The sequence below is a fragment of the Lithobates pipiens genome, unplaced genomic scaffold, assembly GCF_037356315.1.
Source record: "Lithobates pipiens isolate NorthernLeopardFrog02 unplaced genomic scaffold, aLitPip1_a1.2 Scaffold_1, whole genome shotgun sequence".
NCBI classification, from domain to species: domain Eukaryota; kingdom Metazoa; phylum Chordata; class Amphibia; order Anura; family Ranidae; genus Lithobates; species Lithobates pipiens.
This window is the reverse complement of record NW_027507685.1, coordinates 104,293,157-104,317,313: the sequence shown is the minus strand read 5'-3', so window position 1 is coordinate 104,317,313 and position 24,157 is coordinate 104,293,157. Positions and strand designations below refer to the sequence as shown.

Below are 24,157 nucleotides of genomic sequence, written 5' to 3'. Positions count from 1 at the left end.
TAGGTATCACTAGAGGGGTCACCAACTAGAGCATAATCCTCATAATGGGTATAATATGATTATTTCCTATGATCATTAGCTCCATCTAGTGGCTGTAATGTGGTATTTACCTGGAATACCTCATTTAGGAAAATACCACATTGTGGCTGTTAGATAGAGTTGGTGATCATAGGAAATAAACCTATGAGACACATTATGGAAATTTTGTTCAAAGGCTTCTGTGAATTCTGAGAAATTTACACTGTAATTTTTTTTTTTTTTTTATAAACAGGCCCATTAAAGTACGAAAATAGCCACAGGAGGGCACTGGAAATACATATTAGACCAGAGCTAAGAGAGTGAATGCCTATTTCTCTTTTGTTTTTTTAACAATGAACTGTGTGTAATGAAGTGTACTGTAGGTACAGAGGTAGAACGCAGTACACATAAACTGAAAAGATCATCTAAAGCAAGTATAATTTAGCAAGCCACAACCTTTTTAGGCAGCATACAGGAGAACAAGAAATAACGGAGCTCTTTAATTAAAAAAGACACAGCTCAGTAGTTGCTGCCCTAATAGAAAAACAAATACCAAGACATAAAGAGTACAGTGAAACCATTATAGGAAATATTTTGCATCCTGTGTTCGCTGCGTTCTTTTTCAGTACCGATGCTTTTTCATAACTGGAAGAACCGCGTGCCCAAAAAACTGAACTCCGGAGGAAATCTAAAAAATATACTTTTGCCAGTGTGGCTCCCTCAACCCTCCGAGGGCTAAATGCTCATTTTGGTTTAGGGAACCCATTAAAAACCAGTCATACACACCTCAGCTCTTGCTCCCACAGTCTTCCTCCTCTCCATGCAACCGGTTCCCCAAATGAATCCCCCATTTGAGAGGTTGTCACGTGGGACATGATGGAAACGTAATGGATTTACCATCTCAAGACATTCACCCCATTTGGACTTAATGAAACAATTCACATCCCATTCAACATTAACAATAGCTAAGAGTCTGTTCTTTTTTAACCCCTATATCCTTCCTATATTATGTGATTATTATTTTTTCACTGTTATCTTTTAGAGTGGGTACTCCAGTTTTGTGCATTTATATACCCTATTATGTCAAACATTTAGGGAACCCATTAGAAACCAGTTGTATACACCTCATCTCTTGCTCCCACAGTCTTACTCCTCTCCATGCAACCGTTTCCCCAAGTGAACCTCTCATTTGAGAGGTTGTCACGTGGAAGATGATGGAAACATGATGGATTTACCATCTCAAGACACTCACCCCATTTGGACTTAATAAAACAATTCACATCCCATTCAACATCAACAATAGCTAAGAGTCTGTTCTTTTTTAACTCCTATATCCTTCCTATATTATGTGATTATTATTTTTTCACTGTTATATTTTAGAATGGGTACTCCAGTTTTGTGCATTTATATACCCTTTATTGTCAAAAGTATTGGGACACCTGCCTTTACAATGGTATCCTAGTCTTATGCCCCATACAGACGGTCAGACATTCCGACAACAAAATCCATTGTTTTTTTTTCCCCAATGGATTTTGGCCGAAACTTGTGTTGCATACACACTGTCACACAAGGTTGTCAGAAAATTTGATCGTTCTGAACGAGGTGTCATCAAACACGTACGTCGGGACCATAAACGGGCCAGTAGCCAATAGCTTTAGTCTCTTAGTTTATTCTGAGCATGCATGGCACTTTGTCTGTCGGAATTGTCTACACACAATCGGAATTTATGCGTGGGAAAAATTTTAGATCCTGCTCTCAAACTTTGTGCGTCGGAAAATCTGACGGAAAAAGTCAGTTGGAGCCCACACGGTCAGATTTTCCGACAACATGATCCGATCGCACATTTTCCGCCAGAAAATCTGACCGCGTGTATGCGGCATTAGTCTGTAGGGTTCAATATTCAGTTGGCCCACCCTTTGCAGCTATAAAAGCTTCAGTTCCTCTGGGAAGGCTACCCAAGGTTTAGGACTGTGTCTATGGGAATGTTCTTCTTCCAGGACCATTTTATGGGGACCCCTGAAGCCAGCAGGAACTTTAAACCCCATGGCGGGACAGGTTTATGCTGGCGGTGAGCCAAATCTTTGTGTCACATCAGAAGTTTATGGACTATTTTTGTTTGGTTTATTCTGAACAAATGTTTTTGTTTGTCTGTTTTGAGGAAATAAAAACTGCTTGCTTTTACAAACACAGCTGGTTAGTGATCTGGACCCCCCAAATATTACAATATATACACTATATTGTCAAAAGTATTGGGACACCTACCTTTACATGCCTATGAACTTTAATGGTATCCTAGTCTTAGTCCATAGGGTTCAGTATTGCATTGGCCCACCCTTTGCAGCTATAACAGCTTCAACTCTTCTGTGAAGGTGATCCCAGAAGATCCACTGCTGGGCAGTGAGCACAGCGCCCACTAGAGGACATCGGGCCACCCTCAAGAGGTCTGTTTCTGATTGTTTGGTCAGAAACATTCACACCAGTGACCTGTTGGAGGAAATTTTGTAGAGCTCTGGCAATGCTCATCCTGTCCCTCCTTGCACAAAGGAGCAGCTACCGGTCCTGCTCATGGGTTGTGGACCTTCTACGGCCTTATCCAGCTCTCCTAGAGTCACTGCCTGACTCCTAGAATCTCCTCAATGCTCTTGAGACTGTGTTGGGAGACACAGCAAACCTCTTCTGGCAATGGCAACTTACTGATGTGCCATTCTGTAGGAGTTGGACTGCCTGTGCAACCTCTATAGGGTCCAGGTATGGCCTCATGCTACCAGTAGTGGCACTGACCTCTATAGGGTCTAGGTATGGCCTCATGCTACCATTAGTGACACCAACCTCTATAGGGTCCAGGTATGGCCTCATGCTAAAAGTAGTGCCACCAATATCTATAGGTCCAGGTATGGCCTCACGCTACCAGTAGTGACACTGACCCTAACCAAATGCAAAACTAGTGAAAAACAGTCAGAAAAGATGAGTAGGGGAAAACAAATGTCACCTGTAAAACCATTCCTGTTTTGGAGGTCATCTCATTGTTGCCATCTAATGCACATGTTATTAATTTCATTTACACCAAAGCAGCTGAAATTGATACCTGAATAGCCAGATCAATATCTCAGGAGTTTCATTGACTTGATGCTATGCTCTGATTAATAAGTGTTCCTTTAATTTTTTTGAGATACATTAATATATATATATTAATTATCTATTATATTATTATATTTTTCAGCTATATATATATATATATATATATATATATATATATATATATATATATATATACACTATATTATTATATATATTTTTAAAATATATTATTATATATATTTTTTTAGCTATATCTATCCATAGATATATAGATATCTATATATATCTATCTCTCTCTCTCTCTCTCTCTCTCTCTCTATATATATATATATATATATATATATATATGTGTAAAAATATTATGATATAATATATATATATATATATATATATATATATATATATATATATATATATATAAATCTCAAAAACAATAAAGGAACGCTTATTTATCAGAGTATAGCATCAAGTCAATGAAACTCCTGGGATATTGATCTGGCTGGTCAGGTAAGTAGCAGAGGGGGTTGTAAATCAATTTCAGCTGCTTTTGGTATATGTGTGTATACATATATATATATATATATATATATATATATATATATATATATATATTATATAATATATATATATATATATATATATATATATATATATATATATATGTATATATATATATATATATATATATATATATATATTATATATATATATATATCTTAAAAAATATATAATAATTAACAAATTATATAAAAAAAAGTATATTTTTTTCATGTATATATATATATATATATATATATATATATATATATATATATATATATATATATATATGTATGCTTTTTTTTTTAATATTTTTTTTTCCAAAACAATCTATTTTCTCTTCTCACTTCTTTAAATTCTCAGTGCAGACCATTGCTGAACCTTTTCAGTTCTATTATATCATCAGACTCCAGCAGATAATATAAATAGTCCCTGGTATATCTGAGGAACAATGTGATCCATAATAGTTTAATTAATACTGTTGAATTTCAAGAAGCACTTACATTTTCAGACTGGGAAAACAGCCGGTCTCCAGAATTTTGTCCACTCTTTTTCCTAGTGGCTCATTAGACCCGCTAACACATTTATTACTCAGAATTTTTTTTTTTCACACCTTATCAACATCAAAGAGAAATGGAAAGACCCCACTCCATGTTCAAGTTCTAAATCAATTGCTTTAAATAATATGGATCTCAGATTTGTAGTTAAGGCAGCAACTCTGGTAGTTAATATTAAAGAAGCATTGGGTGGTGTGGTGTGTGATTATCCAACATTAGTATACCGACTAAAGTCTTAAATTAAATTATACTTTTTTTTTTTTGATACATTTCCTTAGAATCTAAATCCCCTGAAGAAGACCAGAATAGGTTGAAATGCAGTGGGATATTCATGTGGATAATAATGTCATTCATTTTGTAAATGCAATTGTCAAACTATGTTCTCCTTGGGGGCATCTTTGCCATGAGCAATGTTATATGTTGCTGTTTGTTAATTTGAACCGGAGTCTATATATTTTTTTAATAAATTTATTGTATATTTGAATCTACCTTCCATTTCTGATCTACGCTATATTTTTATATTAATATTTAAATGTTTTGCTGCTAAAAAAAACAAACCCCTGGGGAAACTTTACATTTTTAAAAATCTTTTTGGGTTGTACAGCCCTCATCCAACATTGGTAGGATCATGACTTTATATCGTATATTATTATATCTGCCTAATATATCTGCCTAAATTTAACAACAAAACCATAAAAAATGAAGGCCAACAATATGGACTGTAACCCCCCTCTATTCACTCAAAAATATATATCATTTTTTTTTTAATGGAACTATGAGCTGCAAATTACAGAAATCTCAAATAATTGCGCGGTCATGCGGCGTTGCCTGCGAAAACAAAATTGACGTCCCTTTTTTCCCCCACAAATAGAGCTTTCTTTTGGTAGTATTTGATCACCTCCCTGTTTTTTGCGCTATAAAACAAAAAAAGAGCGCCAATTTTGAAGAAAAAAAACGCAATATTTTTAACTTTTTGCTATAAAAAATATCCCGGAAAAATATATGAAAAACTATTTTTCTCCTTAGTTTAGGCCAATATTTATTCTTCTACATATTTTCGGTAAAAAAAAATTGCAATAAGCGTATATTGATCGGTTTGTGCAAAAGTTGTAGTGTCTACAAAATAGGGGATAGTTATATGGCATTTTTATTATTATAATTTTTTTATTAGCAATGGCAGTGATCTGCGATTTTCATCGGGACTGCGACATTAAGGCGGACACATTGGAGCTTTCTTTTGGTGGTATTTGAGCACCTCTGCGGTTTCTATTTTTTGCGCTATAAAACAAAAAAAGAGCGACAATTTTGAAAAAAATAAATAAAACGCTATCTTTTTTAACTTTTTGCTATAATAAATATCCCCGAAAAAATATTTAAAAAACTATTTTTTTCATCAGTTTAGGCCGATATGTACTATTCTACTAATTTTCAGTAAAAAAAAAAAACGCAATAAGCGTATATTGATCGGTATGCGCAAAAGTTATAGTGTCTACAAAATAGGGGATAGTTTTATGGCCTGTTTATTATAATTTTTTTTATTATTAGTAATGGCGGGGATATGCTATTTTTATTGGGACTGCAACATTATGGCAGACACATCCAACACTTTTGACACTATTTCAGGACCTTTGTCATTTATACACCGATCAGTGCTATAAAAATGCACTGATTACTGTTTAAATGACGCTGGCAGGGAAGGGGTTAACCACTAGAGGGCGATCAAGGGGTTAAGTGTGTCCTATGGAGTGATTCTAACTGTGGGGGGGGGGCTACTATACACATGACAGCGATCACTGCTCCCGATGAGAGGGAGTGGTGATCTCTGTCATATCACAAGACAGAATGGGGAAATGCCTTGTTTACAAAGGCATCTCCCCGTTCTTCCACTACGTGACACAATCGTTGGCACCCGGCGGACACCGGATCTTCGGGGACCCGCGGTCACAGAGCATGCGCCGTGTGCGCACGGGCACCCACAATGACATATCTAAAAGGGGACGTACCTGTACGCCTTTTTGTCCACCCGTGCCATTCTGCCGACGTATATCATCATGCGGCGGTCGGGAAGGGGTTGATGGCAGAAAAGGGGGTTTACAGTTACAGAAAATCCAATAATACAAGCTTGTAATTCAAATGGAGTATAGGCAATGATTCCAAGGGCATCTCCCAACATGTTTCATCCTAGTGGACATCATCTGGGGTATACCCCAGATGATGTCCACTAGGACAAAACATGTCGTGACATATAGGAAACAATGCTCTTGGAATACATCACTGGTATAGGTGGGGGGAATAGTGCCCCATCATTGATATAAGTCGGAGGAATAGTGCCTCATCATTGGTATCAGTGGAAGAAATAGTGTCCCATCAGTGGGAGGAATAGTGCCCCATCATTGGTGTCAGTGGGAGGAATAGTGCCCCATCATTGGTGTCAGTGGGAGGAATAGTGCCCCATCATTGGTATCAGTGGAGGAATCATAATGACCCATCATTGGTGTCAGTGGGGGGAATAGTGCCCCATCGTTGATATCAGCGGGAGGAATAGTGCCCCATCATTGGTGTCAGTGGGTGGAATAGTGCTCCATAATTGGTATCAGTGGAGGAATACTAATGACCCATCATTGGCATCAGTGGGAGGAATAGTGTCTCATCATTGGTATCAGTGGGATGAATAGTGCCCCATCATTGTGAGGAATGCTGTCCCATCATTGGTATCAGTGGGGAGATAGTGTCCCATCATTGGTATCAGTGGGAGGAATAGTGCCCCATTATTGTGACAAATGCTGTCCCATCATTGGTAATAGTGGGGGGGGGGGGGTTAGTGCCCCATTATTGGTATCAGTGGGAGGAATAATAATGGCCCATCATTGGTATCAGTGGGATGAATAGTGTCCCATCATTGGTATCAGTGGGAGGAATAGTGCCCCATCATTGGTATCAGTGGGAGGAATAGTGCCCCTTCATTGATATCAGTGGGAAGAATAGTGCCCCATCATTAGTGTCAGTGGGAGGAATAGTGACCCATCATTGTGATGAATGCTGTCCCATCATTGGTATCAGTGGGAGGAATAATAATGTCCCATCATTGGTATCAGTGGGGGGAATAGCGCCCCATCATTGGTGTCAGTGGGAGGAATAGTGCCCCATCATTAGTGTCAGTGGGAGGAATAGTGCCCCATCACTGGTATCAGTGGGAGGAACAGTGAGCCAGTGTTGGGTGTCACTAGAGGGAAAGGTGGCACATATCAGTGGAAGAAATAGTGCCCCAGGGGCTGGATAAAGGAAAGCAAAGTGCTGCATCCGACCCACGGGCCAAAGTTTGAAGACCCCTGTATTTGGAGACCTCCAGTGTGCCTGTGCTCCCAACACCTCAGTGCTTCCAGCAACTATATTTTTTGTATCAGACCTTCCTCCTCTGTGGCTGCCTGATCTGGTGAGTTAAGCAGACCACAACTTGGGAGCCATCAGCAGTAAAGTCCATCATTCCTTGAGGGGTGCTCTGGTGAATACCAGGTGACTCCTTAGTCCCCTCCACCTCGACCCTTTTTAGGGTTCTCCCCTCCGCTGAACTTACAGGCACCCTAAATCCCAAAACTGCCTGTCTTTTCAGTATCTGGTGGCACTCAAAGTCACCGCAGCATCCGGTGTCTGCTGTCAACATGATGGCTAAGTCTCCATGGGTTAATCGTGTCTCATCTGGTCACCAATCTGTCATCTGCCATCCCATGGTCCAAGCTCCTCTGTGTCCCTCAGTTCACATTCACACATCTAAACTTGGCCTGTACAGCCACCCCCTCCCCAGCCTGGTTTGTTCCTCGCAGATGCAGACTCCCATCAGACGTTCTCTGCCTTAGAATGCCCTCATACTCAAACTTACTTGAAATTGATTTAAAGGATCACTTAGCATTATTGATTATTGGTTAAACGTGACAGGCAATGATAATTCCCTTTATTCAGGATTGGTTTCCCTTTTCAGTGGGTCAATAAAAAGATTAAATATCCTTTTACAAAGCAACGTTCTCTTGGAGATGAGATGAAAGATTTACGCTTTGAAGTCTTCTTTCATTAGAGGAGCTTCGGCCAGAATTGATTCTTTTATCTTACAAAGTGAACTGGTTTTCTGCCTCTCTTAAAGGAACTCTGCTTGGGTGAAAAATGGTCTACCAGTTCTTTGGATTTCTCTTGGATGGTTGCTTGCCAAAGAGCCCTTATAACCACTTCAAGACCCCTGACACACATTTACGCTACGGGCTTGAAGTGGTTGAAGCTATCAACCATAACCCAAGCATTTTTTTTATTTTTTTTATCAACCAACGATCCTCTTTATGATAAAAGTGGTCCAAGCAACTAATTAGCTTCTGGATCACTTTTATAAGCAGTGGGAGAGGTCCCCCTCCCCCCCTTCTGCCCAGTTTTTTGGGCGAGCCTGGACAAATATCCAGCAGTTCACGCAGCTTGTCACAGAGGTCTTCTCTACTCACCTCTATGATCTAGGGGGCTTGGAGGGACATCATGATGTGGCAAATATAAACCATTTTTTTTCTTGAAAGCATCAACCAGCAACAATGGACCCCCTTCTGCATCAGTAGCTCTTCTGCAGCATCAATAGCGCACCGCAGACAAAATAGGCCCCACCACCAGCGACAATAGACCCCCACCAGCAACAATAGACCCCTCCTCTTGCAACAATAGCCCCCCACCAGAAACACTACAACCCCCCAGCAAATATAGACCACCCTTTTGCAACAACAGCCCCCCCTCCAGCAACAATAACCCCCTTCTGCAGCAGTAGCTCCTCTGCAGCATCAATAGCACCCCTTCCCAACAACACTAAATACCCCCAGCAAAAATAGCCCCTCCAGAAACACTACAACCACCTCCCCAACAACATTAAATACCCCCAGCATAAATAGCCCCTCCAGAAACACTACAACCCCCCAGCAACAATAAACCCCCACCTGCAACAATAGCCCTCCCCAGCAAAAATAATCCCCTTCAGCAGCAGTAGCTCCTCTGCAGCATCAATAGCCCCCCTCCCCAACAACACTAAATATCCCCAACAAAACTACCCCCCCCAGGAACAATAGAACTCTCACCAGCAATAATAGACCCCACCACCAGCAACAATAGACCCTCCCACTAGCAACAATACACTCCTCTCTTGCAACAATAGCTCCGCCCAGAAACAATACAACCCCCCCAGCTCCTCTGCATCATCAATAGCCCCCCCCCCCAACAACACTAAATACCCTCAGCAAAAATAGCCCCTCCCCAGAAACACTTCAACCCCCAGCAACAATAACCCCCCCTTGCAACAATAACCCCTCCAGCAAAAATAACCACCTTCAGCAGCAGAAGCTCATCTGCAGCATCAATAGCCCCCCTCCCCAGCAACACTAAATAACCCCAGGAAAAAAATAGCCCCCCCAGAAACACTACAGCCCCCCCAGCAACAATAGACCCCCCTCTTGCAACAATAGCCCCCCAGCAAAAATAACCCCCTTATGCAGCAGTAGCACCTCTGCATCATCAATAGCCCCCTCCTCAGCAACACAAAATACCCCCAGCAAAAATAGCCCCCCCACAGAATCTCTACAGCCCACCCAGCAACAATAGACCCCCCTTGCAACAATAGCCACCCCCCCAGCAAAAATAACCCCATTCTGCAGCAGTAGCTCCTCTGCATCATCAATAGCATCCCTCCTCAGCAACAGTAAATAGTATACCTCCAGCAAAACTAGAAACAATACAAACCCCCTCCCTCCCCCCAGCAACAATAGGCTCACCAGCAGCAACAGACACCCCAAAGAAAAAGTAGACCACCATACCAGCAACAGTAGATTCCCTAACCAGAAAAAATAGACCCCCCCACCAGCAGCAAAAGACCCCTCACTAGCAAAAATAGATCTCCAAAAAATAAATATATATTCCCCAGCAACAACAATAGATCTTCCAACAGCAACACAAAACACCCCACCAGCAACAACACAGACCCCTTGCAACAGTAGACCCCCTCCCACCACAGCAACAATAAATCCTCAATGAGCAACAAAAGCCCCCCCCCCTCCACCGGCGATAATAGATCCCCCTCTTGCAACAATAAAGTCCCCAGCAACACTACAACCCCCATCCCAGCAACAATAGGCCCACCAGCAACAACATATACACCAAAGAAACAATAGACCCCCACCAGCAACAATCGGCTCCCTAACCAGCAAAAATAGATCACCTACTAGCAGCAAAAGACCCCTCAGTAGCAGCAATAGACCTCTCAACAGTAAAATTAAATTCCCCACCAGCAATAGTAGAGACCCTCTGCAGCAGTAGATCTTCTACAGCAATGATAGATCCCCCATGAGCAACACAAGCCTCCCCCAACCAGCAACAATAGACCCCCCTCTTGCAACAATACCCCCCCCCCCCCAGCAACACTACAACCCCCATCCCAGCAACAATAACCCCCCCCCCCCCAGCAATGCTACAACCCCCATCCCAGCAGCAATATGCCCACAAGCAACACCAAACAACACTAAGAATCAATAGACCCCCAGCCAGCAACAATAAACACCCCCTTCAACAGTAGCTCCTCCGCAGAATCAATAGGGCTCCCCCAACATCAATAAACCCTCCAGCAAGCTCAAGCACCCCCCTGCGAGCAACTGCATTCAGTACTGGTGGTGCCAGGACTGCGTACCGCCACGTTCCCCCTCCAGAAAAAAAGCCCTGACCACCGCCATAACCATTGTGGTGATGACAATAATATAAAACAAATACAAAACGTAAATATAAAAATAATTTTTAAACTAATACAAAAAATCGTCTTTCTTGAGCAAAAAAAAACCCGACAGGTGAATTTAATAGAAAATTTATAGTTAAAAAAAAAACAACAAAAAACAAAAACAAAAAATCTGGCAGCAGATCTGATCCCCGAACCCCCGTACCCCTCCATCCAAAAAAAAAAAAAAAAAGACCTAGACATGCACTTTAACAAATGTTGACTGAAACTGAATTAAAGGTCGCCTCTACATCAAAAGGATTCGGCGTTCATAAAGCTGGTGGTGATGTCGGAGAATATAATGCGCTCTGCTCCTTTATTTCGGGATGATTACTTTGGAATGAGTCGTGTTACCAAGTCTTTTTTTTTTTTTTGTGAAGTTATTAATGGGCACAGTGGTAAACAAACAATACGGCGACTTTCTTTGAATTTTTCATTTCCATGTGTTTTCCTATGAACCTATTACTGTGCGCTGCTGGAGGAATATGAGCCGCAAAGTCTTGCCGCTTTATTTTCCAATGATGGAGATACCTGGGTATGCGCTGGTTTCCGAGGCCTGGTTAAAATAGCTGTGGCTTGCTGAGGGGTGATGCTAGAGTGAGCGGTAAGCTGCCCATACACTAGTCGATTCATATGAATTCTCAGTACAAGCGATGGCTTGACATGCACCGCTCAAAATTTTGTTTGCTTTTTACATTTGATTTTTGAAAGGAAAGGACTTTCTCCTGAAGGAATACATTCGCTGTTAGAAAAATGTGCACTCAAGAAAAGTTTGCCTTTCTCGCTCTTTTAAATTTTCTCATTGAAACAAATGTATATTGGAATGTCCCGTTCACATCTGGCGATTTGGTATCATGGGCAGAATCTTTCTTCTGTGGACCATCTGGGAAGGGAAGGGCATCTTCTGTTGATCATCTGGGAAGGGCATCTTCTGTGGACCATCTAGGAAGGGAAGGACATCTTCTGTTGCCTATCTGGGAAGGGAAGGGCATCTTCTGTTGGCCATCTGGGAAGGGCATCTTCTGTGGACCATCTAAGAAGGGAAGAACGTCTTCTGTTGCCTATCTGGGAAGGGAAGGGCATCTTCTGTTGGCAACCTGGAAGTGTTGATCTCCTGGGGAACACAGCAAATCAACACTCCCAAAAGTGTCAGCTCCTGAAGAGGGGAGGTAAATATTCACTTTATTCTATGGACCATCTGTGAAGGGAAGGGAATCTTCTGTGGACCAGCTGGGAAGGAAAAGGGCACCTTCTATGGACCATCTGGGAGTGTTGATCTACTGGGTAATAGAGAAGCTCAACACTCCCAGAAGTGTCAGCTCCTGAAAGGGGAGATAAATATTCACTTTCTTCTGTGGACCATCAGGAAAGGGAAGGGCATATTCTGTGGACCATCTGGGAAGGGAAGGGCCTCTTCTGTTGGCCATCTGGAAGTGTTGATCTCCTGGGGAACACAGCAGATCAACACTCCCAAAAGTGTCATTTCTTGAAGAGGGGAGGTAAATAATCACTTTGTTCTGTGAACCATCTGTGAAGGGAAGAGGATCTTCTGTGGAACATCTGAGAAGGGAAGGGCATCTTCTGTGGACCATCTGGAAAGGAAGGGCATTTTATGTTGGCCATCTGGAAGTGTTGATCTCCTGGGGAACAGAGAGGAGCTCAACACTCCTAGAAGTGTTTGCTTATGAAGAGAGGAGGTAAATATTCACTTTCTTCTGTGGACCATCTGGGAAGGGAAGGGTAACTTCTGTGGATCATCTGGGATGGGAAGGGCATCTTCTATGGACCAGCTGGAAATAAATAGAGCATTTTCTGTGGACCATCTGGGAGTGTTGATCTCCTTGGGAACACAAGAGATCAACACTCCCAGAAGTGTCAGCTCCTGAAGAGGGGAGATAAATATTCACTTTCTTCTATGGACCATCTGTGATGGGAAGGGAATCTTCTGTGGACCATCTGGGAAGGGGATCTTCTTTGAACCATCTGAGAAGGGAAGGGCATCTTCTGTTGGCCATGTGGGAGTGTTGATCTCCTGGGGAACAGAGGAGCTCAACACTCCCAGAAGTGTCAGCTCCTGAAGAGGGGAGGTAAATATTCACTTTCTTCTGTGGACCATCTGGGAAGGGAAGGGTAACTTCTGTGGATCATCTGGGATGGGAAGGGCATCTTCTGTGGACCAGCTGGAAATAAATAGAGCATTTTCTGTGGACCATCTGGGAGTGTTGATCTCCTTGGGAACACAAGAGATCAACACTCCCAGAAGTGTCAGCTCCTGAAGAGGGGAGATAAATATTCACTTTCTTCTATGGACCATCTGTGATGGGAAGGGAATCTTCTGTGGACCAGCTGGAAAGGAATAGGGCATCTTTTATGGACCATCTAGGAGTGTTGATCTCCTGGATAACACAGTAAATGAACACTCCCAGAAATGTCGGCTCCTGAAAATATTCACTTTCTTCAATGGACCATCTGGGAAGCAAGGGCACCTTATGTGGACCATCTGGGATGGAAAGGGCATCTTCTGTGGACCATCTGGGATGGAAAGGGCATCTTCTGTGGACCATCTGGGAAGGGAAGGGCATCTTCTGTGGACCATCTGGGAAGGGAAGGGCATCTTCTGTGGACCATCTGGGAAGGGTAGGGCTTCTTCTGTTGGCCATCTGGGAGTGTTGAACTCCTGGGGAACACAGGAGCTCAACACTCCCCCAAAATGTCATCTCCTGATGAAGTCTTTCCCTGGATTAGGGCAGGGTGCCTGCTGCAAGCACTGCCCTTATGCAGAGGAAGACTTCTTCAGGAGATAAAGTATTCACTTTCTCCTTCTTAAGGGCACATTTTTATTCAGGGCTCTGACAAAGTCGCTTTGAAGTCTATGTCCAGCCAAAACTTTTTTGATTGTTTTGGATACAGCAGAGAAGAATTAAAACATCCATCCCATTTTTATTGCTGCTATAGACATCATTTTAAATCGTGTTTTTTTTTTTTTTTTTGGACTGAGTACACTGTTAATAAAACATGACTTCTTTATATTGCTATTAGTCTAAAAGCAATTCAACTTGTAAATGTCTCAAATCTACAGAGAATACAACCTTCTGAGCCATCCCAAGGAGTGCTGGGACAAGGTCCTCCAACGTCCAGGGCAACTATACCAAACTGCCCCCCCCCCCCACTCCTTCCCTTAGGGTAATAAACCATGGCGCCCAGGGCAGCCGTTCCTTCTGCCTAACCCTTGTCCTGGCCTTGATCTCAAGGAAAATAAAGTCCATACTGTTATAGTTCAATGTATGCTGTTGGGTGGCTCACATCACTCATCCCAGGAGGCCAATGGCAGGATCTTGTGCAAAGAAATGGCACTGATGCCCGCCAGTTTTCCTGGCCTGTGGGTTTGTGGTGTGTTTGCAATACTGGAAAGCTTGTGCTTTTGAAAAAACAGACTTACTGTCTGGATCACCAATAGAAGAAAGAAAGCCTAAAACGGGAAAATGAATGCAGCCGTCACTTATAAGAATTGGCTAGCTTCAACATAATTAATGTTTGCTTTTGGATTTAATACCGCTTAGAAATGTTATTTTTTGGTAGTAAGTGTGGAGTTTCCCCATAATCTATTTTTAGGTGTGTTATCAATACCGATTTCATTTTTTATTTTACTCTGCAGATGAATTTAAATCTTTCATGAGGCGCCTACCCAGCAGCCACTTCCTGAGCATCGGAGCCATTCACCAGCACTGGGGGAATGATTGGGAACTGCAAAGTCGTTACAAACTGCTACAGAATTCTCTAGATGTCCAACGCCAAAAGATGCAGCACACGGCGCGGAAGCTGTTCAGCCTGAGCCTGCGCTGCAAACACAATCCCAACCACCAGTTACCCAGAGAAAGGTGAGCCGGCTTTCTGTTTATTCAAGGAAAAAAATGTAGTTTCATTTAAAATTGTTCCTTTGCCAGGCTCCACCACCCCCCCCCCCCCACCCCCTTTCCCATCCTCAACCTGCTAATGAAATCTTTACATTTTCATCACATACCTTTATTTTAGATCCAGAGACATCATCACCGGGTCTCTGTGCTTCTATATGCAATGCAGGCAGACAACGGCTGGTGGGAGGGGTCGGCAGGGAGCTGTACGTAGCTTTTTTTGAGACCATCACAGCACCCTGCATCAGTATTCCATTCAAGAGTCCACAGTCCCGATGAACAGAATGGGTTGGCTCTTGGGAGGAGTTGTGCAAATATCAAAGTGTTTGGATGAGTGAATTGGGTGCACTGTGTACTGCCCACAAATGCAAATGCAGGCCGTCCGACATCCACTAAAGGTTTAAGGAGATTACACTATTGACAAGAGTTACCAATGACAGGACATTGCTCTTCACAATGGTGTCATCTCTGTATACATTCTGTAGCCTTCTGTGGTTGTTGGACAGCTTGCTTGCACCCCCTCCTTCATCAAGAACTCAATGACAGCACCTTGCTTCTGCTTGAAATCCATTATTTACCTATAATGAAAAAGGAAGAAGCAACTTGCTGTCAGTGTGTTGTTGATGATGGAGGGGTGCAGGCTGTCCAACATCCACAGAAGGTTACAGAATGTTTATGCCCCTGTACACACGGTCGGAGATTCTGCCAACCAAATCTGTCGGATTTTATCCGTCGGATTTAGTCCGACGGATTGTGTCCGAAACTGTTGCATACACACGGTCGGACTAAGCTGTCGAAAAATCCAATCTTTTAGAACGTGATGACGTAATTTCGTTACGATGGGACTACATTCAGGCTAGTAGCCAATAGTTTTGATGTAGGAATTTGATCTGAGCATGCGTGGCACTTGGTCCGATCAAAATTCTCTACACATGATCGGAGTATGTCCGATCGAACCAGTTGGTCGGGAAATATTTCCAACATGTTGGAAAATTGGGTCCAACGGATATACGACGAAATCAGTCCGATGCATACCACACACAGTCGGATTATCCGACGACACGGTCCGATAGGACACATTCCGACGGATTCTCCGACCGTGTGTACAAGGGCTATGGAGATGACACCATTGACTAGAATTTCCAATAAGAAGACATTGCTCTTCTCAATGGGGTCATCTCCATAAACATTCCATAGGCCATCTGTGGATGTCGAACAGCCATTACCCCTCTTTCATCAACAATTGAAATGAGATGCTGACAAAGTAGGGGTGCAGGCTGTCCGACAACTACAGAAGGCTATGGAATATTTATGGAGATGACACCATTGAGAAGAGCAATGTCTTCTCAATGGTGTCTTCTCAATTGGGTCAACAGAATATTTACAGAGAGAACACATTCTACAGCCATCTGTAGTAGTAGTAGTAGTACCTGTAGCAGTTGTTTCTGCTTGGAATCAGTTATTTACCTGAAGTAAAAAAGAAGCAGCAACATGTTGTCATTGAGTTGTCGATGAAAGGGGGGGGGGGGGGTGCAGCCTGTCCGACATACAGAGAAGGTTTACGGAGGTGACACCATTGACAAGAGTCACCAATGACAAGACAATGGTGTCATCTCCATAGACATTCTGTAGCCTTCTGTGGATGTTGGACAGCCTACACCCCTCATTCATCAACAACTCAATGACAGAATGTTGCTTCTGCTTCAAATCCATTATTTACCTGCAAAGAAATCGAGTTGTTGACAAAGTAGGGGTGCAGGATGTCCGACACCCACAGAAGGCTATGGAATAATTATGGAGATGAAACCATTGAGAAGAGAAAGGTCTTCTCAATGGTGTCTTCTCAATTGTGTCAACAGAATGTTAACGGAGAGGACACATTCTACAGCCTTCTGTAGAAGTAGCAGTACCTGTAGCAGTTGTTTCTGCTTGGAATCAGTTATTTACCTGGAATAAAAAAGAAGCAGCAACATGTTGTCATTGAGTTGTTGAGGAAGGAGGGGGGGGGGGGGGGCGGGCTGTCCGACATCCACAGAAATGGTGTCATCTCCATAGACATTCTGTAGCCTTCTGTGGATTTTGCACCCCTCCTTCCTCAACAACTCAATGACAGCATGTTGCTTCTTCCCTTTTCATTACAGGTAAATAAGGGATTTCAAGCAGAAGCAACGTGTCATCATTGAGTTGTTGATGAAGGAGGGGTGCAAGCTGTCCGACATCGTCAGAAGGCTACAGAATGTTTACGGAGATGACACCATTGAGAAGAACAATGTTTTGTCATTAGTAGCTTTTGTCAGTGGTGCAGCAATCCTTCATCAACAACTCAATTAAAGCATATTGCTTCAGCTTGCAATCCATTATTATACCTGCAATCAAAAAGAAGAAGCAACATGCTGTCATTGAGCTGTTGACAAAGAAAGGGTGCAGGCTGTTCAACATCCACAGAAGGTTTACAGAGATGACACCATTGACAAGGCTTACCAATGACAAGACATTGCTCTTCACTAGGGATGAGCTTCATGTTCGAGTCGAATACCGAACGTTATGGGCTGTTCGCGCCAAATTCGTGTGGCACTCACGGCCCACAATGCACTGCGTCATCGCAGTGCATTGCTGGCTCATGATTGGCCAAGCATGCACTGTGACCCCGCATGCTTGGCCAATCACAGTGCCGGCAGCGAGGAGAGCCATGATTGCCTGTGGCCAATCATAGCTCAGGCTGTGTAGTTCACACCCCACACTAAATAAGGCGGCCAGCGCGGCGGCCTTGTGTAGTGTGTTGGCGTCTGTAGGAGTTAGTGGGTGTTCTGTGTACCTTCAACACAGTATACACCGTTCATTATCGTCCGATTTTGCGTTCTTGCTCTTCTGTAGTGGTTGTTGTCTGCGTGCCCTGAACCCAGTATACACCGCTATATCCACCTATATAGCTAGCTATCTTGCTCTTTTTAAATAGAGCTTGCAGTCAGTTGTAGGAGATTGTGCGTGCTGTCTGCGTGCCCTGACTGCAGAACACACCGTTATATCCACCTATATAGCTAGCTATCTTGCTCTTTTTAAATAGAGCTTGCAGTCAGTTGTAGGAGATTGTGCGTGCTGTCTGCATGCCCTGACCGCAGAATACACCGTTATATCCACCTATATAGCTAGCTACCTTGCTCTTTTTAAATAGAGCTTGCAGTCAGTTGTAGGAGATTGTGCGTGCTGTCTGCGTGCCCTAACCGCAGAATACACCGTTATATCCACCTATATAGCTAGCTATCTTGCTCTTTTTAAATAGAGCTTGCAGTCAGCTGTAGGAGATTGTGCGTGCTGTCTGCGTGCCCTGACCGCAGAATACACCCTTATATCCACCTATATAGTTAGCTATCTTGCTCTTTTTAAATAGAGCTTGCAGTCAGTTGTAGGAGATTGTGCGTGCTGTCTGCGTGCCCTGACCACAGTATACACCGTTATATCCACCTACATAGCTCTTCTCTAATTGAGCCATCTGCCATCTGCAGGAGTTAGTGGGTGTTGTGTGTGCCTCCAGCACAATATACACTACCCAATTGCTGGTTTTTCCATCTCCCTTCAGGCCATTACCATGTCTGGAAGGCCAGCAAGGAGAGACAGACAGGCGCGAGCCGATAAAAGAGGGTAAGCAGGCTGTGTGTTTAGAGACAACAGTGCTGGTCGTGGACGCAGTGCATCGTCATCATCAGCACGTGGCCATGGGACACGCTTGTCCTTCTTTTCGGCAGCTGGACATGTTGAGCCGCAACATGCCGAAGACTTGGTAGAGTGGATGACCAAGCCCTTTTCATCCTCCTCATCCTCTCTCTCCCAGGCTCAGGGTACTAGCAAAGCAGCTGCCAACGCATCGTCTTCCCTCCTCTCAATGTCATCATCAGTGACTCCTTCCCTAGACCCACCACGTCCTCCTGAGGAGTCTCCTGAACTCTTTGAGCACAGTGTTGGGTACATGCTCCAGGAGGATGCCCAGTGTTTTGTAGGCTCTGATGATGATACTCAGCTAGAGGAAGGCAGTAGCGTGAGCGCAGAGAGAGGGGATGCTCAAGAAGGACAGAAATCTGGCAGTCATGTTCCACAAGCTGCAACATACTGCCAGGTTTGCTCCAGCGATGAAGAGGGAGGGGATGATGAGGGCACTGACTCCACGTGGGTGCCTGGTAGGAGAGAGGAGGAGGAGGCACATGTTCAACGAGGCAGGATGTCCTCCGGGGGCCAGCTTAGGAGCAGCACACCGACTGAATCAAACCGCAGAGCTCCGCCTGTGCAGGGCGCTGCCTCTGCGTGTTATTCTAAAAGTTCTTTGGTGTGGGCCTTTTTTCGAGACGAGTGTATCAGATCGCACCGCTGCTATTTGCAACATATGTCTCAAGCGTATCTCGCGTGGCCAAAACATCAGCCGCTTGGGCACCACATGCTTGACCAGACATATGTTGACCTGTCATGCAGCTCGTTGGCAAGCGTACCTCAAAGACCCACACCAAAGATCAAAGCGGACCTCTCCTTGCTCCTCATCAGCTGGAATCTCCAACCCCACTAGACCTTCAGTCCTCTCTGAAACCTGCTCTGAGAGGAATGAAGGTGTAGAATTAGGTGCGTCACAGCCAAGTACTTCCAGGCACTCTGCTAGCAGTACCCCCAAGTCACGTTATAGCAGGCAAATGTCCCTGCCCCAGCTGCTGGACCGCCAAAAGAAGTTCACTCCCAGCCATCCACATGCCCAGTGGTTGAATGCTAGCTTGGCTAAATTGCTAGCACTTCAACTGCTGCCTTTTCAGTTGGTAGACTCGGTCCCCTTCCGTGAGTTTGTACAATAAGCGGTTCCTCAGTGGTAGGTCCCCAAACGCCACTTTTTCTCACGGAAGGCGATTCCGGCTCTCTACCGGCATGTGGAAGGCAATATCCTTGCTTCACTGGACAGGGCGGTCAGCGGTAGGGTGCATATTACCACTGACTCATGGTCCAGCAGGCATGGACAGGGATGTTACCTGTCTTTCACGGCCCATTGGGTCACTCTTCTGGCAGCTGGGAAGGATGCAGGACAAGGTGCAGTAGTGTTGGAGGTTGTTCCGCCACCACGCCTCCAAAATGCTACTATTGGTTGTGACACACCTCTCTCCTCCTCCCCCTCCTCTTCTTCCTCCATGGCCTCTTCCAGTGCTCTGTCCTCAGAACCAGCGGTGCTCCGTAGGTGTTCCAGGTGCTACGCAAGTACGCAGGCAAAACGATGCCCTGCCGTGCTTGCGGTGGTTTGTTTGGGGCACAGGAGCCACACTGGGGCAGATGTTTTCTCAGCTCTGCAGGGGCAGGCCGAGAGGTGGTTGACGCCATGCCAGCTTAAGCCAGGAATGGTGGTTTGTGACAATGACACCAACCTCCTCTCCGCCCTCCGACAGGGACAACTGACCCATGTGCCCTGTGTGGCTCACGTCCTTAACCTGGTGGTGCAGCGGTTCTTGGGCAGGTACCTGGGCTTACAGGATGTCCTGAAGCAGGCTAGGAAAGTCTATGTGCATTTCCGCCAATCATTTAATGCCTGTGCTCGGCTGGCTGAGCTCCAAAAGGAGTTGAACCTGCCCAAGAACCGCCTTATATGTGACATGCCCACCAGGTGGAACTCAACGTTGGCCATGCTGCAGCGGCTGTACACGCAGCAGAGGGCCATCAATCAGTACTTGTGCGACTACAGTACCAGGATAGGGTCAGGGGAGCTTGGTTTTTTCTCACTACGCCAGTGGGGCATGATCAGGGATGCATGCACTGTCCTGTCACTGTTTGAGGAGGCCACAAGGATGGTGAGCAGTGACAGTGCATGCATCAGTGACACTGTACCTCTTTTCCACCTCTTGGAGCATACGCTGCGTGGAATAATGGACAGAGCACTTGAGGCAGAACAGAGGCAGGAAGAGGAAGACTTCCTTGCCTCTCAAGGCCCCCTTTATCCAGACAGTGTTCCTGCTGTGCCACCCATCACACAGGAAGAGGAGGAGGAGGATGATTGTGTCAGCATGGAGGTGGAGGCTGGCACTCAGCATCAGCAGCAGCAGCAGTCTTGTAGGGATGATTTACAGTCCCAAGAAACCCGTGGACTTGTACGTGGCTGGGAGGAGGTAGCTGCGGATCATATTGTCCTTAGTGACTCAGAGGACTCTGGACCGAATGCCTCAGCTAACCTACGCTGCATGGCCTCCCTGATCCTGCAAAGCCTGCGGAAGGATCCTCGTATTCTTTGGATCAAGGAGAGGGACCATTACTGGCTGGCCACTCTCCTTGATCCACGGTACAAGGGTAAGGTTGCCGACCTTATCTTGCCGTCGCAGAGGGAGCAGAGGATGAGACATCTCCGGGAGGCCTGCAGAAAGGTCTGTGCAACGCGTTCCCATAGACTGGGAGGCTACAAACTCCTGGTCCTGGACAACGTGTTGCTGAGGCATCGGTCAGAAGGAGCGGTGGAGAAGGTGGCTGTCTGACCGATGCGTTCAGACAATTTTTTAGTCCGCAGCCCCAAGGTATGATCGGTTCCAGCAACCATCGCCAGCGACTGATTTACATGGTGCAGGAATACCTAGGGGCAAGGTCAGACTTGGACACCTTTCCCACCGAAAATCCTCTGGCTTACTGGGTCTTGAGGATGGATCACTGGCCAGAGCTTGCGCAGTATGCAATTGAGCTACTGGCCTGTCCTGCATCCAGCGTTCTTTCGGAACGCACCTTCAGTGCTGCTGGTGGCTTTGTGACCGATCACAGGGTGCGCCTGTCCACCGACTCAGTTGATCGACTGACCTTCATCAAGATGAATCAGTCTTGGATCACCCACAGCTACCAAGCACCTGAAGCTGATGTAACCGTATAATTTTATAATCACATCCCTTCAAGACTGCCTATGCTGATGCTGAGTGACTGTCCTGTTATGTTGATTGTCTATCCTCTTCCTCCTCCGCTGATATGTTGGAAGAACATTTTTGGTTCTGGGTGATGCCACCAGCCCAATTTTTCTGCCCCTGTTTAACAGGGGCGTTTAATTACAATTTTTGATGCAATGCTTTGCAGCAGGGCTCATTCCTGCACCACAACTAGAGTATATGGGAGAGGTTGCAGTGTTGTGGCACCAGCACCAGAGCCTAAGGCCCATTTTTCTGCCCCTGTTTAACAGGGGCGTTTAATTGCAATTTTTGGATGCAATGCTTTGCAGCAGGGCTCATTCTTGCACCACAACTAGAGTATATGGGAGAGGTTGCAGTGTCGTGGCACCAGCACCAGTGCCTAAGGCCCAATTTTTCTGCCCCTGTTTAACAGGGGCGTTTAATTACAATTTTTGATGCAATGCTTTGCAGCAGGGCTCATTCCTGCACCACAACTAGAGTATATGGGAGAGGTTGCAGTGTCGTGGCACCAGCACCAGTGTCTAAGGCCCAAATTTTCTGCCCCTGTTTAACAGGGGCGTTTAATTACAATTTTTGATGCAATGCTTTGCAGCAGGGCTCATTCCTGCACCACAACTAGAGTATATGGGAGAGGTTGCAGTGTTGTGGCACCAGCACCAGTGCCTAAGGCCCAATTTTTCAGCCCCTGTTTAACAGGGGCATGTAATTACAATTCTTGATATAATAGTTCACAGGAGGGCCCATTCCTGTGCCCACCCAGAGTAACTGTGAGGACTTATAGTGTTGTGGCACCAGCACCACAACCACCAAAGGTCAATTTTTCTATCACTGTTCAACAATGGCATGTAATTACAATTCTTGATATAATCGTTCACAGCAGGGCGCTCCAGCACCCACCAAGAGTCACTTTGAGGGCTTACAATGTTGTGGCAACACCAACACCTTGTTCCGCCATTTCTGCAGAGCATATAGGGCAGGCCCCTACTTTCAAAACATCCAACTTACAAACGTCTCCTACTTGCAAACGGAAGGAGACAACAGCAAGTGAGATGAAAAAAGACAGACGGCAAAACAAATTATACAGGGGTGATAACCCTTCCCTATGTTTTCCAAAAAGCTTAAAAATAGATTTTTTGACTGGAGCTACACTTTAAAAATGTACCAGTTGAAAATTACAAACAGATTCTACTTAACACAACAAACCTACACAGTTTCTGTCTTGTTTGCACCGCCTGTATACTGCTGTTCTAAGTATATAGGGCCTGGGTACGGGGTTCCCCTTAATATCCATACAAGACCCAAAGGGGCTGGTAATGGGCAGGGGGGCTACCCATGCCATTTTTCTCAATGATTTTCATCCATATTGCCGGAACCAGATATAACATTAAAACCGCAAGCAGTTTTAAATGACGTTATTTCCGTTAAATGTAATTTTGTGCAGGGACTGTTCTAAACACGGGAAACACATGGCACTTCACAGGCATACTATAGACACCCCCCCCCCCCCCCAGCACGATATTTAAAGGAATATTTCACTTTTGTTTTCACTTTAATCGTCATTAAAATCAGTGCTCCCGCCAAAACGGCCATTTTTAAAAACATTTTAGGCATTGACCCATGTCCCCTGGGGCAGAAGCCAGGTCCCCAAACCCTTTTTAGGACAGTATCTTGCATATTAGCCATTAAAATTAGCACTTTTTATTTCGAACGTTCGAGTCCCATAGACTTCAATGGGGTTCTAAAGTTTGTTCAAATTTTTGGTCCGTTCGAAAGTTCTGGTGCGAACCGAACCGGGGGGTGTTCGGCTCATCCCTACTCTTCACAATGGTGTCATCTCCATAGACATTCTGTAGCCTTCTGTGGATGGACAACCTGCACCCCTCCTTCATCAAAAACTGATAGCACGTTGCTTGTTTTTCATTACAGGTAAATAATGGATTTCAAGCAGAAGAACATGCTGTCATTGAGTTCTTGATAAAGGAGGGATGCAGGTTGTCTGACATCCACAGTAGGATTACAGAGATGACACCATTGTCAAGAGTTACCAATGACAAGACATTGCTCTTCTCAATGGTGTTATCTCCATAAACATTCTGCAGCCTTCTGTGGTTGTCGAACAGCCTGCAGCCCTCCTTCATCAACAACTCCATGACAGCATTTTGCTTCTTCTTTGCAGGTAAATAATGGATTTCAAGCAGACGCAACATGCCGTCATTGAGTTCTTGATGAAGGAGGTATGCAGGCTGTCCGACATCCACAGATGGCTACAGAATGTTTACGGAGATTACACATTCTGTAGCCTTCTGTAGATTTAGCAGTGCCTGTAGCAGGTGCTCCTGCTTGGAATCAATTATTTACCTGAAATCAAAAAGAAGCAGCAAC

At 44.5% G+C, this 24,157-nt stretch overlaps 1 protein-coding gene across 2 annotated transcripts in view; it reads left to right on the top strand.

Annotated features, from left to right (window-relative positions):
- Positions 1 to 24,157, top strand: part of BRINP1 (BMP/retinoic acid inducible neural specific 1) — a 345,404-nt gene that overhangs the window by 304,057 nt on the left and 17,190 nt on the right. For both annotated transcript variants that reach the window (XM_077468203.1, XM_077468212.1), the window contains exon 7: positions 14,624 to 14,846. In XM_077468203.1, coding sequence (XP_077324329.1) covers positions 14,624 to 14,846 — 223 coding nt within the window. The remainder of the gene's footprint in view (positions 1 to 14,623; positions 14,847 to 24,157) is intronic.